The sequence below is a fragment of the Panthera onca genome, chromosome B2 (assembly GCF_046562875.1).
Source record: "Panthera onca isolate mPanOnc1 chromosome B2, mPanOnc1 haplotype 2, whole genome shotgun sequence".
Lineage (NCBI taxonomy): Eukaryota > Metazoa > Chordata > Mammalia > Carnivora > Felidae > Panthera > Panthera onca.
The window spans coordinates 138877612-138895032 of NC_138343.1; the positions used below are offsets into that span (position 1 = coordinate 138877612).

Below are 17421 nucleotides of genomic sequence, written 5' to 3' on the forward strand. Positions count from 1 at the left end.
CTTAGTCTAATAGGGGGCAGTTGTTACTACATAAATATTAATTCTACTTACAGCTGCCTATGTCTGATTTTATGTTGTCATAAACATTAAAGTTAAGAATCGTGTCTTTGGTATCCCCAATGCCTAGAACAAAATAGATGTTCGAATAAAAGGATGTGCATAAAGGAATATATTCTTTTCAAGAAAGAAATTCCCAAATTAACTGAAAAATACTGTTTATGAAAAACAAGTTAGTAGCAAATACCCTTTGTAGATAAGGAATTCCAGGTGTGTGGTTTTTACTACCTGAAGTTGAAAATAAGGTGCTGGGATCCTCCAGTCTTGATTTGGGTAGAGGCGGTGAGACGCTGGGGGCTGTGTTTCTGGCAGAGGAAGAGAAGTTTGCGTAACAACACCTAAAAACACTGCATGCCTATTCCCCACCCCACCCTATGACCCTGGAACTAGTGATTTTCTACTTAGCTTTAAAGGGATCCAGGAGGAAGGCAGACTGCCAAGAGCATGAATTCTTTCCAGGAAGACACTGATTCACAGAAGAAATGTCAGCCTAGAAATCTTTGCCGATGTGTTTTAAATATGCTAGTTAACTTCTTGATGCTCAGTATAGATTAGATTTAGGATAGTCAGTGACTTTTTGTTTATATCTTGAAGCATTGACTCTACTGGCTGTAGATTGAGTTGGGCAACACTGTTTCTACAGTTCTTTCTGGTTTGGTGACTTGATGATTGAAGGTGCATTTTTGTTAAAAGAATGTTGCTTGGAGGCAGCAGCATTAGCAACCGACAGTAAGACACGTTTGCAGTGTTTGGGAAGGGATACTGTGGACGTATGTAACCTCTGATGGGTGTTCGTCTGCATTGCTCACAGGAGCCGAGGTCCAAGGAAGGCAGTGACTACTTTGACAGCCGCTCAGATGGACTGAATGCAGATGTGCAGGGGCCCTTCCCGGTGTCTGCTTCGCTGTGGTCAGGGGGCTCGGCTCAGATCCTGTCCCAGAGAAGCGAATCCACTCATGCAATTGGCAGCGATCCCCTCCAACAGAACATTTATGAGAATTTCATGCGGGAGTTGGAAATGAGCAGAACCAACACAGAGAACCCAGAAACATCCACGGAAACCGCCGACTCCAGCAGCGGGTCACTCAGCTCTTTGGAGCAACTTGATCTGCTCTTTGAGAAGGAGCAAGGGGTGGTCCGGAAAGCAGGATGGCTGTTCTTCAAACCCCTGGTCACTTTGCAGAAGGAAAGGAAGCTTGAACTGGTGGCTCGGAGGAAGTGGAAACAATACTGGGTGACGCTGAAAGGTAAGTGCATTGTTGACTCGAGGGCCACTGGAATCATTTTGCCCAGCTGCCCTCTCTCCTAGGAAGTGCCGTTCAGTCCAGGGTTAGTTTACGTCAATGTGAAGGGATTTGATGCAGAATTCCCAGCATGCTTTGCTACAAATACTTTCTCAAACCTAGATAAGATGGATTATGTAATACTCACATATGTAATTCATTCCGATACATAATGATTGAACTTAATGGTTATAGCTTATTACTTTATAGGTATTTCTGTGCCATTCTTTAATACCTTTCCTGCCTCTGGGTGTAAAAATATTCCAAATAAGTAACCATCTTCAGAACTGCACATGTTCAGAACTCCAGAGAAGTATCCTCCTCAGCTTGTATGATGAAGAATTTCCTCTGGATTATTTGATTTGTGTGCTCTACCCTTTATAAACTAAGAAAGTCTAATTGTTATCACAAACAAATGTCTTCTTTTTAATGTGAAGGAAATGGGAGTAAGAATTTGTTAAGATGAGGAAAATTTCTTGTAGGCATTGCCACTTAAAAAGTATAATTGCCTTGCTCATTATGGGCGTATAGATTTGAAGCTATCTAAGTGTCCTGAGGAAGAGCGAGGCTCTAAGTCGATACAGTGTGGATTTACACAGATGCGAACAGGAGGAGCAGCCTCACAGCCGCTGGCATTTCTGCACAACCGTCTTGTGACTCTGTCAGAGGAACTGAGTGTGACATTCAAAGCCAAGCCTGGCGACACCCTTCCCTATCTTATCCTTATCTGGTGATATCCTTCCCTATCCTGGGAGAAAGTGGAACTAGGAATCCTGTCTGCAGAGGATATGTGTGAAAGGCCTGGAGCCCTCCACAGTGCTTCTTTCTACCTTCCTTTCTTCACTCACTATGTAAATATCATAAGACGCCCCACCCCAGCCTTGGGGAGCTGGTGCCATTTCCTAATTACCCATAAGCCTCTCTGGGCAGGATGCACTTTGGAAGGTATCTTGTCCTTAAGTGACATCTTCCCTTAGCAAACTGGAAGGTTTGTAAAATCCGCGACCCAGCGCCCAGCACAGACTGTGGTCCTCTTTTCCAGCTGTGGATTTAGATCCTTGTGATACATGGTGGCTGAGGAAGGCCAAGAGCTTAGCTGGCTTGGGCATACTGGGGAGGCAGGTTCTTACACAGGATGATGAACAAGATTTGGAAAGTTGGGATAAGGGGATGAATCTAGCAAGATACAGTTCGAAGGGATAGGTTATGCTCTGAGGGTTCATAATCATGTAACCACCCAAGTACAGGATAGGGAGATGTGGCTCCAGGGTATTACAAGTGAAGGAGACTTGGGGGTTTGGTCTGGAGGCCATTCATTGAATGGTTTCCAATGTGATGAAGTCAAGATAGAAGTAAATGTGGTTTAAAAGAGTAAATGTGATCTTTGGCTTCATCATTAGAGATGTCCCATGTTCTTTTTTTTTTTTTTTCAATATATGAAATTTATTGTCAAATTGGTTTCCATACAACACCCAGTGCTCATCCCAAAAGGTGCCCTCCTCAATACCCATCACCCACCCTCCCCTCCCTCTCACCCCCCCATCAACCCTCAGTTTGTTCTCAGTTTTTAAGAGTCTCTTATGCTTTGGCTCTCTCCCACTCTAGAGATGCCCCATGTTCTACAACCACATCAGTCTCTCCTTCCTCTGCCCTGGGGGGACCTGGCCATTTCTGTCCTTGGGGGCAAGATAGTGCAGGAGACCTGTTAGCAAACAAGATGAGGGTTCTTGAATAGGGTCCACCTGACGTATTTTTGACTGGAGAGGGGAGCGAAAATGTCCCCTCTGGGGGAGTGAGCCTATGAAATTGTTTATGAATCACAGTCTGAAGCTGCCTCCTTCCTGCATGATGTTTGAAAGAGTTGCACTCCACTCCATAATGTGACATGTATCTATTTTTTAGTTATTGTATTTATTTATTGTATTTACTTATGTTTATTTTTCAATGTAAAACCTGTTTGTTAAAATTGATGGTTTTGGAGGCACCTGGGTGGCTCAGTTGGTTAAGCAGCTGACTTTGGCTCAGGTCATGATGTGGCAGTTTGTGGGTTCGAGCCCTGCATCGGGCTCTGTGCTGACAGCTCAGAGCCTGGAGCCTGCGTCGGATTCTGTGTCTTCCCCTGTCTCTGCCCCTCTCCAACTCCTGCTCAGGCTCTTTCGCTCTCAAACTTAAACATTAGAAAATAAATAAAATCGATGCTTTGGGAAGTTGTTCCCTGCCTGTCTTAATGGCTCTGAAAATCCCCCAGGGTGCACCCATGGGGCTGTGGTGGGGGGCTGGTGACGGTGTGTGTTTGTGTGTCCATAACCTGCTGTAAGAAATGAGGCTGTCGGTGAACACCAGAGGGATTCAGAGCCATGCTATATGGGGGATGGTGTAAGGATCCAGGATCATTGAGCTTGCAGAAAATAAGGGCTGGCGTGGCAGAGAGCAGCAGTCCTACAGAAGAGACACTGAATTTGTTCTGGTTCTCCAGAGGTTGGGATGGCACGAACAGATGGAAGGCAAGCAGATTCTGAATTAGTGTAAAAAAAAAAAAAAAAAAAGAAAGAAATACAACCGTGACCAGAGTCACGAGCAAGTGGAAGGGACACCATCTTCCCGAGTTCCCTGCTCCTGCAGACGCTTGTGCGAAGCCAGATTGTCGGAGGTTTCCTGGGAGAGATTCAGGCAGGTATCACTCACTGTTGGAAGAGCTCCCGTCTGGGTTCTAGTTTTCCATCGTGGAGGCTACCCCAGGGACTTCCGCGGCAGGCGTGGTCCTGAGCTGTTCGACATTTCCAGGATCGACACTCCTGCCTGCGCACTGCTGTCTCGAGCTTGCTCATAAAACACCTCAGGACCCACGGATAAAGGGTGCTTTGTGAGTGTAAATGTTATCAAGCACACATTCCTTCCTTTCCTTTGCAGCCAAGGAAAGGCATGCGATAAAGATGTTTTTTTTCCCAGCATAACCTTTTCCATGTGGCTTTCTACACCTCTTTCCTCTGGGAATTCAATGGGTTGAGTTCAGCTTTCTTGGCTTAGAATCCAAGTTGTAATGTTGAGACTTAACTATTTGGTTTAATCCTTGTTAAAAACACACACGCACACACGTACACACACGTGTGTGTGTGTATGTATACACACATACACATTTAAGCAGAATTTTAAAATTATCTCCGAAGCGTTTGTGTAAATAAATTGGAAACAGTGTTCTGGGGAGAGCAGCTAGGAGCACACTGGTTGTGTACCTGTGTTGAATATATAGTATGCTAAAGGTAGAAACGTTTTCTAGGGCTTGGAGGATGTAATAAATCTTTAACAGAGGTAATTCTGCTCTATGTCTTCTCCAATGAGTGGCTTTTCACGTGGCTCACAGGGGACTTCTGGGTAGGGCAGTTGGCAAGGTTGAAGAGTTAATCCCTCAGAACGCACGACATCGGGAGAGGGGTTCATGGAGTAATTTGGGATTTCTGGTGGTTCTGCCATGTGACAGGGCTGATGAGGATGATGTGATGCGTGTGGGTTGAGAGGGTGTCAAAGAAAAGGTGGCTTTGAGGGAAGGCGACTAATTCTTTTGTCCGCTGGTAATATTTCTAGCAGTACCTCACCTGTTCTTGTCCTCCCACTGCTGTTCCAGTCCGTTTTCTCCTTCTCCTACCGTGGTGAGAAGCACTTCCGCTGTCAGCCTTCCAGGCCAACTCCGGCTCCTGGCGGGGACAGGGCAGGGCTGATGGCCGAAATGCAGTGTGGGGGCGGCGGGGGCAGGAGACGGCACTGACTCGGATGGGCCCCTTTCCATCCAACTTACTCCCCAGTGTTCGAGACACAGATGAAGAGAACTTTGAGGTAATAGGTTTACGGCTGATTTGCTGTTCTTTAAATTTGATGGCAACACAATTTGTGCCTATTGTTTTACATCCCGGCCTGGGGCTAGGGTGACATGTCCTCTTTTGGTTTCACACTGTCACGGTAGAGCTGCGGTGGTCTGTTGTCGATAGGGTGTGAGGCTTGGCGGCAGCTTGGCACCTGCCCAAAATCGTGTTCGTTTCCTCTAGATGTAATGATTCAAACCACGGCTGCTGGGAGTACAGTGATAGGGAAACTGGGAAGTAAATGTTAACCTGTCGGAAAGAATTTGGACTGGGCAGAGCTGGCGTGGATCTGTCACCTTGACCCTGGTCCTCGGATCCCCCAGCGGCACTCAGGCGTTTCCTGATGGAAACATTTGGGGGCATCGTTTCTCACCGCATCCGTGGCTGGAAAAGGAGACTGGCTCAGTCCTGCAGAAGCGGCTCTGGCTGGATACCTGCTGATGTTTTTCCTTCTTCCAAGAGCCTCTCTCAGCCTTAGTGTGGGTGCCTTTTGTTTGCAGGGAGAAAGATTGCTCATGCTTCTTGAGATCATTAAGTACCACGGAGGGAGAAAGTGGTGTCCTGGTGATGTTGTTGCTGGGGGCAGAGCTAGCTACCTGCCGGCCTCTTTTTCTCTTGGCTTCTGTGCTGCACTGGATCCCATGATCTGAACTTGTTTGTCCAGATTCAGATTGGGTTTTGAAGGAAGAAGTGAGGTGAGGCTGGCTAGCATGAAATAGCGTTTTAAAACATTTACGCTTGTGTGAATGAGGACTCCTAACTCAGAGAGTAAGACAGGCATGCCGTGGACCGCATTCATTCGCAGCGTAGGTGAGAGCAGGCTGGTGCTTCTTTGGTATCAGTGTAAGAGGTTTTTGCAAAGCAGAGGGATGGTGACCTCATCAGCCATATTTGGGTGGCAGGGCTCGGCACATGAGAAGTGCTCAAAAGTGTTTTTTTGGATGAAGGTTTTTGAACAAGAGAACATACTTGTGAGCATGTTAGAATTTGCTTGAAGACTTCGTCTGATAATTATAAGGCACTCCTATCTAATTATCAAAGTAGATCCTTAACAACTTCTACCTATAATACTTCACTGGCTTCTTAATGGAAAGCTGTGTACTTGCAGGCATTTTTGGAGTAATGTTTTAAAGTCGAGGGGTATTTAGTTTCATTTTCCCCTCTTACTCTAAACTAGTGAAATGTGTACTGTTATTTCCTCTTACTGTGACATAAAAGAATACACTAATATTAAGTTATTTTACGTGGCATTTGGAGAATTAACTGGGTACTTTTCTCATAAATGGCAAAGTTCTCCAGGTAAGCTCGGTTTCTTGTTACCGCAGATTTTAAGCGTAGAAGCTCCCTTGGTTAATGCACATGGGTTTTCTGTGGCTTCCTGCATTCAGATCTAATAACTCAGTGGTGTGGTTAAGAGCGAGTGCTCAGGGCGCCTGGGTGGCTCAGTGGGTTAAGCACACGACTCTTGATTTTGGCTCAGGCCATGATCTTGCAGTTCACGAGTCTGAGCCCCACATCAGGCTCTGCCATGTGCTTTGGATTCTCTCTCTCCTTCTCTCTCTCTGCTCTTCCCCTGCTCTCTCACTTTCTCTCAAAAATAAATAAATTTAAAAAAGAACAGGAGCTCTGGGGCCAGTTCCTGGGCAGTCCCGCTGTGGGACCTGCATGATGGTATAATCTTCTAGGTTTCTCATCTGTAAAATGGGGTTAATAACCACACCTACCTGTTGGGGCTGCTGTAGGGACTAAATGAGCCAGTGAAGAACTTAGAAGAATTTCTGCCACAGAGTAAGCAATAATAAGTGCTTGGTGTTGTTATCACTGATACCATGTTTACAAAAACATGTCGTTTTCACTTGAGTTACGCTCGTACAACAAGGCATACTTTGGAGGCCACCGTTTCCTTTTGTATTACGTGGTTGTCTCTTTCCATTTTCTTTTCTCTTTTAGATGTATCCCCTAGCTTCTCCATACCTTCCTGGATCCTCAGGACAGTGGCACAGATGTTCTTTTGCTTCTCTCTCCTAGGATGCACGCTGCTATTCTACGAGACGTATGGGAAGAATTGCACGGACCAGAGTAGCGCCCCTCGGTGTGCCCTGTTTGCGGAAGACAGCATAGTGCAGTCCGTCCCAGAGCATCCCAAGAAGGAGAACGTGTTCTGCCTCAGCAACTCCTTTGGAGATGTCTACCTTTTCCAGGTACTGCCGAGCTTTCTAAGTGGGGGTTTGGGACGAGGGCTTGTGTACCATGAGGATAGAAAGGAGCAGAATGAAGAGGCACAGCTCAGCAGTGAAGTAGAGGAAAAGCGCAGTTAGGCTTTGGGTTGGGGCTTAAGCAAGCTAGAGCTTGGCCTCTGCTCACTGTCCGGTGATGCGGGGCCGGGGCACATCCAGTAATTCCTAGAGCAGGCCTTCCTCGGGATGCCCTGCGGGTGCTGAGCTGGAGCCCACAGGAGGATCGTGAGGCTCTGAAGAGAGAAAAATCGTGATTCCCCATTCTGGAGTAGCTCGTGATCTAATGGTGCAAGGTCTGAGATGCCCAGAGTGGAGGCTTTTCAGAGAGGCCTACAGAATATGGCTTTAGACTTTTCCCAAGAATCCCAGCACGAGTAAAAGAAGCAGCTTTTCAGGAAAACCTTAGAGACAAATGCTGGGAAGTCTCATTTTCCAGTGGAAGTGGGCTTGGGATGCTAAGATGCAAGGTATCTGCTGTTACAGCTCTTGGCAGTTTCCCAGCACGTGCGAAGTTGAAGAGTGTGGTGATGCTGAGCCATCAGTATTGGTGTCAGGCTTCGGTGGGAGATTCTGCTGCTGTGGGTCGGGTCACCATAGACAGAGTGCTTACTGAAGTGCTTTGAGCTTCGGAGCCCACAACCAGTAGGGGAACAGTGGCTTAGAGGATTGCTTTGAGGATGAAGAATTGCGTGTGTTAAGTGCTAAAGGAATCCTCACCCCGAGTGCTGTTGTCATTACTAATTAACTCAAAAGAGGTAGAAGTGAAGGAAGAGAAGTGTGCTTCTCAAGTGCTCCCCAGTCTAACCAGTCCTGCCTGGAGACCCAGTTGGGGCTGCAGATTGTATCTGGTCAGAGAGGTTCACGGAAGGACCTGCTGGGTCCTAGGTTCAGGTGTCTTGATGATGCTGGTCCCGGAGCCCTGCAGAACAACATGGTGTTCTGTCAGCTGACTTGGGCAATCTAGAATTCCCTGCAAAGGATTTCCTGTGGCTGGTACCGGGTAAACTCATAGGGCTTCTGGCCTTATTGCTGTCCCCGACTTGACTTAAAAGATTCAGGGCCTGAAGTTGGATTTTCCTTCTCTTAACACAGGTTACTGAGACTTTCTACGATGCTTTAAGGCCAAGGAACGAATTGCTGTTAATCTGAACTGTAGGGAGGGTAAGAACATTGGATTAATCTCACACAGAGATCTTAGGGGCAAGTGTGAAATGAGTATATTTTGTGATTCAGACAAAATATCTTTAGTTCTAAGAAATTTGCCCAGTAGGTCCTGTTGTATGATCCCTGAGCTAATTGGGGGATCCATCCATAGCTTGAATCTGTGTGGTTGTTTCTGGACATCAAGGGAATGGAAAGGGCTTTTCGGCCTGCTTAGAATCCTAATCTTTGCCCATGCTGCTTTATCCAGACTTGTTTTATTTCTAAAATATTTTTCTTACATGGAAATTGCGTGTAGTCGTTGTGTCTAAAGTTAACTGAAGACCAGAGAAAGAAGAACCATTCTGTATACTCCCCGTGCTCCAGGACAACTGTTTTAATGTTGTGCGCATCCCCCCAATATTCTTTTATAGATTTCATAACAGAGTTCATACTGCAGATGAAATTTCATGTCCATGTTTCAGACTTTAACCTTTTAAGCTCTCATGTTTTCTCACTGTATTAAAATTGTGAAGATAAATTCCCATTTAGAGACCAGCATAGTGTAAGGACCCTGAGCTGAGTGGATGTGCCCCGGTGTGATTACTCCTCTGCTCTTGGCCTACAGCTTGTTTGTGGTTAGTCTTCCTGTCGGATCTGGGGCTGCACGGTTATTTCTGCTGTGCTCTGGGCATTCTCTCAGACCCTCCCGAGTCCAGGAAGTCTGCAAATCTGAGCTGAGTGGTTGGGTCTGTTTTTGAAATTAAACCATTTTTATGAAGTGAAGGTACTTCTTGGGTTTTACACATCAAAGCCCAGCCTCCCACTTTGGAGAACACTTTGTGGTAAAACAATTCCAAATAGGTTTTCTTTCCACCCCCCCTCCCCCCTGTGTTTAGGCCACTAGCCAGACAGATCTGGAAAACTGGGTCACTGCCATACATTCAGCTTGCGCATCCCTTTTTGCAAAGAAACACGGAAAAGAGGACACAGTTCGCCTACTGAAGAGCCAGACCAAAAACCTTGTTCAGAAGATAGATATGGACAGCAAGATGAGAAAGATGGCAGAGTTACAGCTGTCCGTGGTGAGCGACCCAAAGAACAGGAAAGCCATAGAAAACCAGGTAGTATTTATTTACGTGTTTTCTCTCATTGCTCATGTCACTCAGCAGAAATCTGAGTTTGGATGCAAACTGATGGTGGTGATGTTTCCTACACCTCTGGGGGAGATAGTTTCTGTGGCTTCTCATTTCAGGTACTCAGTGGCAGCACTTTTGTGACATCGGTGATGTCGGTAGACTTCACAACATTTGGTGGTTGTTACACATACAGCGGAACGTTTTGTGGCCAGATCTTTTTTCATAATCTCGAATAGCTTCTTCGTGCCTCGCCGATCGTCTCATATATTGTCACTTGCAGACCAAGATTTCTATAATGAAACCACTGGACAATTAGATAGGATTCTGATACAGAGGGTGGCTTCAGAAAGTTTGGTTTGGTGCCATACAGCTATTCCTGTGTCCGTGGATTCCAAAAAAAAAAAAAAAAAAAAGTATGTATGTTGCCAACAGATAAGATGCTAAAGGACGATGCTTTCTCCGGTCTAGCTCCACATTCGTATCATAATTAAACAGCTGGTTTCTATGCTGTTTGCATTTTGTAGGAGGAGAAGCAGCTTTTTAATATGTTTTCCTTTGTGCATGCACCCTGAGCGCTTAGACACGTGTCCATGAAAGTTATAGCATCTCCGTCTTCCTAAGTGGAGGCTGAACATCGTATCTTTAGAAGATTAATCAGATTTGGAGGACAGATGACATAGGGAAGTCTGTTAGTTGGTGGGACAGCACTGGATGTGCAGTTACCAGGGCCTGATGCAAGGTGACACTATAGAAGCTTAACGATTTATATGGAAAATGGATTTCGGAGTACAGAATTTCTATCATTCCGTAGTGTCTCAGCATATCCGATACTCCTGAACCCTTCCTCAAACGGAATACGCCATTTATCTAAAGAGGACCTGCTAGCAAACTACAAACTACCAGTTAACAAGGAAGTGGAAAAAAAAGTTGAAGCTGCCAGCAGAGAATGGAGAGAGGTGGCAGGTGTTCGGGAGCTTGGCAGGAACACAGCCACAGGAGGAAGTAGGACCCCCAGGAGCTCACCCCGTGTTCTCTGCCCTCTGCCTGCTTCTGATTGAGCAGCAGCCTCCTCTGCTCAGCCTGGGAAGAGTTCAGATGCAGAGGCAGGTCCCGATCTCCCAGCTTTCAGTCTCTGTGGCGTGTAGGGATGTGAGCCTTGGTCAGGGTTACCTGACAAATCACAAAGCTTTCGAAGAAGGAGAAATGGTTCTTCCGGTTTTTCCTGTGCCACATCTCACGTGTGGTCCTGAATTTCCAGGATCCAGGAGCCACAGTTGTCTGTCTGTCCTCAGAGGTCGAACTCCTGGATTCAGGTGTCTCAGAGTGTTTGGGGCGCCCCGATAAAACAGTCTCGGGCTGATTATATGGGAAAAATGTGGTTTTAACTTCTGTTGGCTCTCTAAAATTTACCTTTGAAGCCATACTTTAGTCCTATAAAGGGATGTCCACCTTGGAGTCTTTAGGTCCTTATATAATGTCAAATGTTTGGGTCAATGGAGAGAAGGGAAATTGGGCAACATTCAGAGGCTCTTGGACTGCCCCCCTTTTCCTTCCCTTTTCCTTTTTTAGTGGCCCTAGGAAATCCAAGCAAACTTAAAAAAAAAAAATACACATTCTCAGTAAATGTAATTTTATGCCATAATGCAGTTTTATTAAGTGTCTTTTATAGCTGACCAATGATTAATTTATGATATCTCTGGGAGGGGAGTTACATTCACATAAAACCCTGTACAGACCCAAGGGTCTTTGATGGTTTGGTTGGCTGAAGAGAAGCTCTTTTAATTCTTACTTGTGGCACATTATGCATTCTTTATCAGAATCATTACATTAGCTATTTGAAGCACACTGTCCTGATCCTACTAATTTTTTCATTTTGGTTCGTCCTACCCTTACCCCTCCCCCCCCACCTGTATACACAGTTCCCTTCTCCTGTTGCACTTGTGAATTTTTGGTAAACAGTTGGGATTGATCTTTAGAAATTCCACCTGAAAATACTCTCCTCGCCATATTGGCAGTTTTTAAGGTTGTACTTGAGTCCTGTTTTCCCAGAGGTCTTTGCAGTGGGTACCACAAATTACATTTGCTACGCTCACTGTCCTTAGCTCGTTTGCCAGATGTTTGTAAAGAGAGCTCTTAGCTCTTTACTTGGAGACGCAAAGAATATGAAAAGTCAAGGCAGCTAACAAGCACATGCTTAGGATTAGTTTTATGAGATGGTCTTTGACTAGAGAATGTTATGTGAAGCTGCAAAGGCAAAGATGTTTTCAAATCCAGACCAATAAGAACACGACCTCCCAAATATCCCATAACTGTATACTTTTCTCTAAACTCCCTTTTAAAAGCTTCTTTAAAAGAGCAGTAGTGCTTTGTCTACTTCTTAAAAATCTCCACGCCACTATGTTTTATTTTACGTCAAAGAAAATATTTTATCTATGTAGCGCTTTCCCCCAGAGGACCCCCCCCCCCGAACCTCAGATATGGTCATTTATAGCCTAATAATAGCAGAATTTACGGGGTATGTTACATCATGCACAGTAAAGTCTCCGGAAACGGATTTTCTTTGATGTGCTTGGGTGGAGGAGATCACTGTGTACACGCTGTCCAACTAGAAAGATAAAACGACGCGATCACGATAATAACGGCTGATCTTCATAGTGTTGGGTGGTAACGTGCTCTGCTTGAAAGAGACCATCACGTGGGCTGGTCCCAGGGCCTTTCTGAGATTGTGTGGGGCAGGATGACGCAGCTTTCATTCGAGCCTATCCAATGTGGAGCGGCCCGTGCAGCCGTCTACACGTTGGATGCCTTTTGAAGTTCTGAGGGAGGAAGAGTTATAAATTAAGTCCAGTTGGTACTTTATTTTCCTTTCCATTTATTATTTTAAACAAACAGACAGGGGCAAAACCTCACCAACCCTTCATGGATCTTGGCTTCCCCCCAGGTGGCTTCTCCGCATCCTGATGCCCTCCGTGTGTTCCTCACTTCCCCTGGTTAATGAGGCCCTGGGCAGGGGGGGGTGGGGGGGGGGAAGGCAGTCAGAATAGGGCGGAGGATGTGGTGGGAGCCGCAGGCTGGTCGCCGGGCTCCTGTCTGCTCTGGGCTTTGTGAAACGTGGACTTCTTTTAAATATTTACTCAAAGTTCCGAAACAGTAAAGAGGACGGATTGAATCTAGGCAGTTGGAAACTGAGTTGGTGGGGGCAGGGGCAAAGTAAGCAAGGCCTTGAGGAAAATATGATACGGGTGTGTGCTTGTGGGAAGCCATTTGGGGAATAAAACATTGGTGAGTGAGGTATCGGCGAAAGGGATTTGAGGAGATAAGGCCAGATTATGGAGGTTCTGGGCTTTCACTTGAGTTCAGTGAATATTAAGTGCGTATCTGGGCCAGGCAAATGTGCACAGCCCGGGGATTCAAAGAAGATGCTGTCTTTGCCCTCAGGGGCTCTCAGCCTGGCAGGGTGCCAGACAGTTAAGCATATAATTTCAACATAATTTAATGAATCCAGGGCAAATGATATTCCAGACTGTTGTGGAAGACAAATGGGAAGGTTAGCCTCCTGTGTAGTCATGGAAGACTTCCTGGAGGAGGGGTGCCTGCATTGCTTCTTGAAGAGTGAGGAGTTAGTTAATCAGGAGAGGAATGGAGAAGGGAATGCCAGGCCAAGAGTCAGCAGGAACAGAGGCAGAGTGCTTTGCAAGGACCCGGGGCACCGCGGCAATTTGAGTTTTCAGGCACACGGTGTGCAGGTGAGAGCCGGAGGGGCAGGTAGGAATGTCTTCTTCCTTCCCTGTACCGCGGCAGAGGCCGTCACTTTTGCCCTTCCTCAGATGCCTCTTCTATACCAGGCCAGAGTGTTTGCATCTGTAAAGCAGATCTGATCATGTGATTGCCAGGTTTAAAAATCCTTCCTGGCTTCTACTCCTTATAAGATGAAGCCCCTGATAACCTCTCCTAGCAGTGCCAGACTTCCTGTAGGTTCCACTCCTTCCTTTCCCCACCCCCCCTCAGGCAGAGAAGACCCATATGGGCCACACATCTATGTACAGACACGCCCTGTCCCCTGCCCCGCCCCCTGTCATTGGGCTCACCCCTTCTCATCTGTGATGAAGGGGGTAGGGATTACTTTTATCAGGAGGCTTCCCTTGACTCCCTTCCCACTCACTCCAGCAGGGACCTCTTTTATCTGCCATAATTTCGGGGTCTCTTATTGCTCTCATCACATTATTTTATAATTATCGCCTTGTGCATAAGGTTGCTCTTAGTCTGAAAGATGAGCTCCTGAAGGTCTTCTGTCCTCTTCACTGTGGTACACTGGGCTCTTCTTTGTGTGGGCCCCGCCCCCGCTCCTTGACGCCAGCTCTGGCCCTCCTTCCCTCAGGCCTTCCCTTTTTCATTCCCAGCTAACATATCCTCTCTTTGACCTCACTCCCGGTCCTCAGGGCCCATGAGTTTATTTACCAGGGCTCTTACCTCAGGCCACCATCGTGTATGATTTCACCGTAACTCCATGAGGTAAAGTTGTACATATCACCTGTTGGATGGATGAGTGAACACACCCTGAGAGAGGTTAAGTCAGTTTTCTAACATCACACAGCCGGTGAGTGGTGGAGCTGGGATTTGACTACAAACTACTACCGACTACTAGCCACTGGGCTCTGTTGCCTTTTGATAAGACTTTTGTGAATCAGATTGTGTTTTGCTTACTGATTAATCATGTGATCCGTGGTTTTATAGAAAATTGAAATTAGATTTTAAATGATTTCCATAACTTGAATTTTTTGGCTCGGTTTGATAGGAAGTGTATCCATTATAAATTGGAGTGAATTTTATGACGTGTGAGTTCTCTCTCAAAGGAAAACAAAACAAAACAGATTCTCTAAGCCTTAGCTGGGTGTTCCACCCACTAGTTAACTCCAGTGCAGTCTCTGTCGCTAGCAGGATTCTCCTGAGAAGGTTAGGTTGTAGTGCTTGGAAAATACTTCAACTTGCTCTACCAAGAAGGAAAAACTAATGATCTTTGAGGTCAGACCTTGTAATGGACAAATGACCAAATGCTGTGATCAAATGACTGAATGGTAGAAAATATTTTTCTAGGGGTATTGGGTGTGGCAGGAACGTGCTTGTCATCGTTTTTATGTATCACTTATTCATCTGTTATTTTTAGCATGAGGCTTCCTCTCCTCCCCTCCCACTTTCTACAGCAGACCATAATCTTTCTGAGCTCATTAAATAAATATAGCTATATTAGCAATATTAAGGAGGAAACTTTTGTACTGCTTTTGTGACAGTGCTTAAGTGGGGGTTTTCTTCTTAATGTTGTTCTTTGTGATTTTTTCTTTTGCAGTGGAAGTTAATTCCTTAGAGTGAGTTTTCTTCATGCCATTTTTCTGTTTTGTGCAGGATGTTAGAAGAAATAAAAGCTCAATCTGCATAGAATTTGAGTTTTTATTTTCATGTCCTGATATTTATTTTAAAAGATAAAGAAACGTCTAGGGACAATGATCAGTGTTTAAGGAATTTAGAAAAGGGAAACACAGCCACGATTAAGGGACTTGATTTTGGGCATTTTAGTTTTTGATAATGTTAGAAAAAAAGTCTCCAGAAATTCCCTGATAAATGTGATGTCAGATACCATTACTGTGTTAAATGATGATGATGATTAAAATTTACCGAGGTAGCATTGTAATAGCTACAAAACTGTCTTCTGTTTCTCTGCCTTTATAAAAACGTATCTTTATCTCCTCCTTTGTCTCATCTTTGAGGGGTAACTGTAAAGTATGTTTATCTTTTTAGTTCACGTCACTTAAAATTTGGGCTGAACTCGCACATCAAACCTGGAAGGAGACTGAAGGCAAAGTGTTCCGTAAGAATGGGGCACCCGAGTGAGAGGGTAGATAGTCTCCCTTCCACATGGAATGCCTGGAGATTTGGGGGAGAAATAAAGGCGACAGTTGGATGAAAATTTACAGGAGAGTTGCCGCAGTGGGTGCTGAATGGCACGCAGACGTCTGCCTTACGAGTGAGAGGGCCTGCGATTCAGGGGCTGCTTTGCAAGTGCTTGATGGTAGCTTCTCCACACATGCTGCTCACCTCAGGATCTGCTCTGGGCCTTTGCGGGTCTGGAAGGGCTGGCTCGTTACGGGGCCCTGGTCAAGTCACTTCCCTCTGGGGCTTCAGTTTCCTCCGCTGAGAAACGAGGGTGCGGTAATTGCAAGCTCATTGCCTAAGTCGGCGGACTTTCTCAGTGTCACAGGGTCTGTTTTGGACTCGTGGATCAGCCTGTCTTCTTCCCCCTTCCCTCCAAGTAACCCGAGCATGTGAATCCATGCCCTCCTGATACTTTTACCTGGTATTCTCCCAATTCCTTTCCTACAACTTGGGTGAGTCCGTGGAAAGAAAAATGGAATATTTCATTGTTTCTTATCCAGCCACAAATCCTCATTTAAAAGAACCACAGCCTTCCAAACAAGAGAAATATTGTCTTTAGATATGGAATAGATGTGACTAATGATGACTGACTCTGCCAGAGGAATCTATGGAGCTGAAGGCTGTATCAGCCAGAGTTCTCCAGAGGAACACAGCCAGTGGAATGTATGAAAGAATATGTATAAAGAGGTTTATTATAACGAACGTGATCATGTGACTGTGGAGGCACACAAGTCCCATGATCTGCAGCATCGGCAGGCTGGAGACCCTGGTGGGCTGACGGTGTCCTTCCCATTCGAAGGTTGGCAGACTCAAGACCCAGGATGAGCTGGTAGTTCAAGTCCAAAGGCAGGAAAGAAGCCAGTATCCCAATTTGAAGGTCACCAGGCAGGAGGGATTCTCCCTTACTTGGGGAAGGGTCAGCCTTTCTGTTCTTTATTCAAGCCTTCACCTGATTGGACGAGGCCCACTCATATTGGGGAGGGCATCTGCTTTACTCAGCCTACCCATTTAAATGTTAATCTCACCCAAAAACACCCTCATGGAAACACCCAGGATAACGTTTGACCATATAACTGTGGACACCCCGTGGCCCAGTCAAGTTGACAGACACAGAATGAACCATTTCAAAGGCTGAGTCAGGATGAACGTGGGAAACATTGTTGGAATGGAGAAGTCATCAAGTCCCTTCTCATTTACATTTTTTATGAAATTCAATTTTAAAACGACCTCTACAATGTAGAGTATTGACTGAGATAGTAGTTCTCTTGAAGCATCATCACATATGTTAGGGACCATCTTCATGGTGTCTGGGTCTCCCAACGACGTAAGCGTCTGAATCCATTTCTTCTCATGAATTTAACTGCATTTTGGGTGGAAATGTCTAGGCTGACGATGATCACAGTGTTTCTGACAAGATTTTAAGACTGCCTGGGTATCACTGAGCCGGTGTGGTCTTCACTTTCCAGTGGTGTTTTGGTGTGGAGTCACATAAACACATTAAAAACAAAAACAAATGTTGGCAAACTGCAGAATTCAGTGAAAATAGGAGTTTCGTCTTCCCTAATCTCTCACGATTGACCTAGACCCAGATTTTATTTTACTTCTTATTTTTGTCTTGTTAATCCACCGTGGATGGCATGGGCTTCTTTTTCTTGGAGTATCCAGTGCCCCATTGGTTTTCTTTCCTCTGATGCTTCCACCCCCAACAGAGCCTCTAGAGATGACCTCATAAACGATTTCACATGGAGGTATAAATGAGGGATATGCTTTAATAGACTAC

At 45.5% G+C, this 17421-nt stretch overlaps 1 protein-coding gene across 14 annotated transcripts in view; it reads left to right on the forward strand.

The window, feature by feature from the left end:
- Positions 1 to 17421, forward strand: part of TIAM2 (TIAM Rac1 associated GEF 2) — a 323817-nt gene that overhangs the window by 221518 nt on the left and 84878 nt on the right. For 13 of the 14 annotated variants that reach the window (XR_013555828.2, XR_013555829.2, XM_078447496.2 and 10 more), the window contains 3 exons: positions 869 to 1304; positions 7226 to 7398; positions 9474 to 9698. Coding sequence is in view for 12 of the 14 variants with exons in the window: in XM_078447496.2 (XP_078303622.2) it covers positions 869 to 1304; positions 7226 to 7398; positions 9474 to 9698 (834 nt within the window). In the remaining 2 variants the exon portion in view is untranslated. The remainder of the gene's footprint in view (positions 1 to 868; positions 1305 to 7225; positions 7399 to 9473; positions 9699 to 17421) is intronic. The other variant, XM_078447502.2, reaches the window with a different exon arrangement.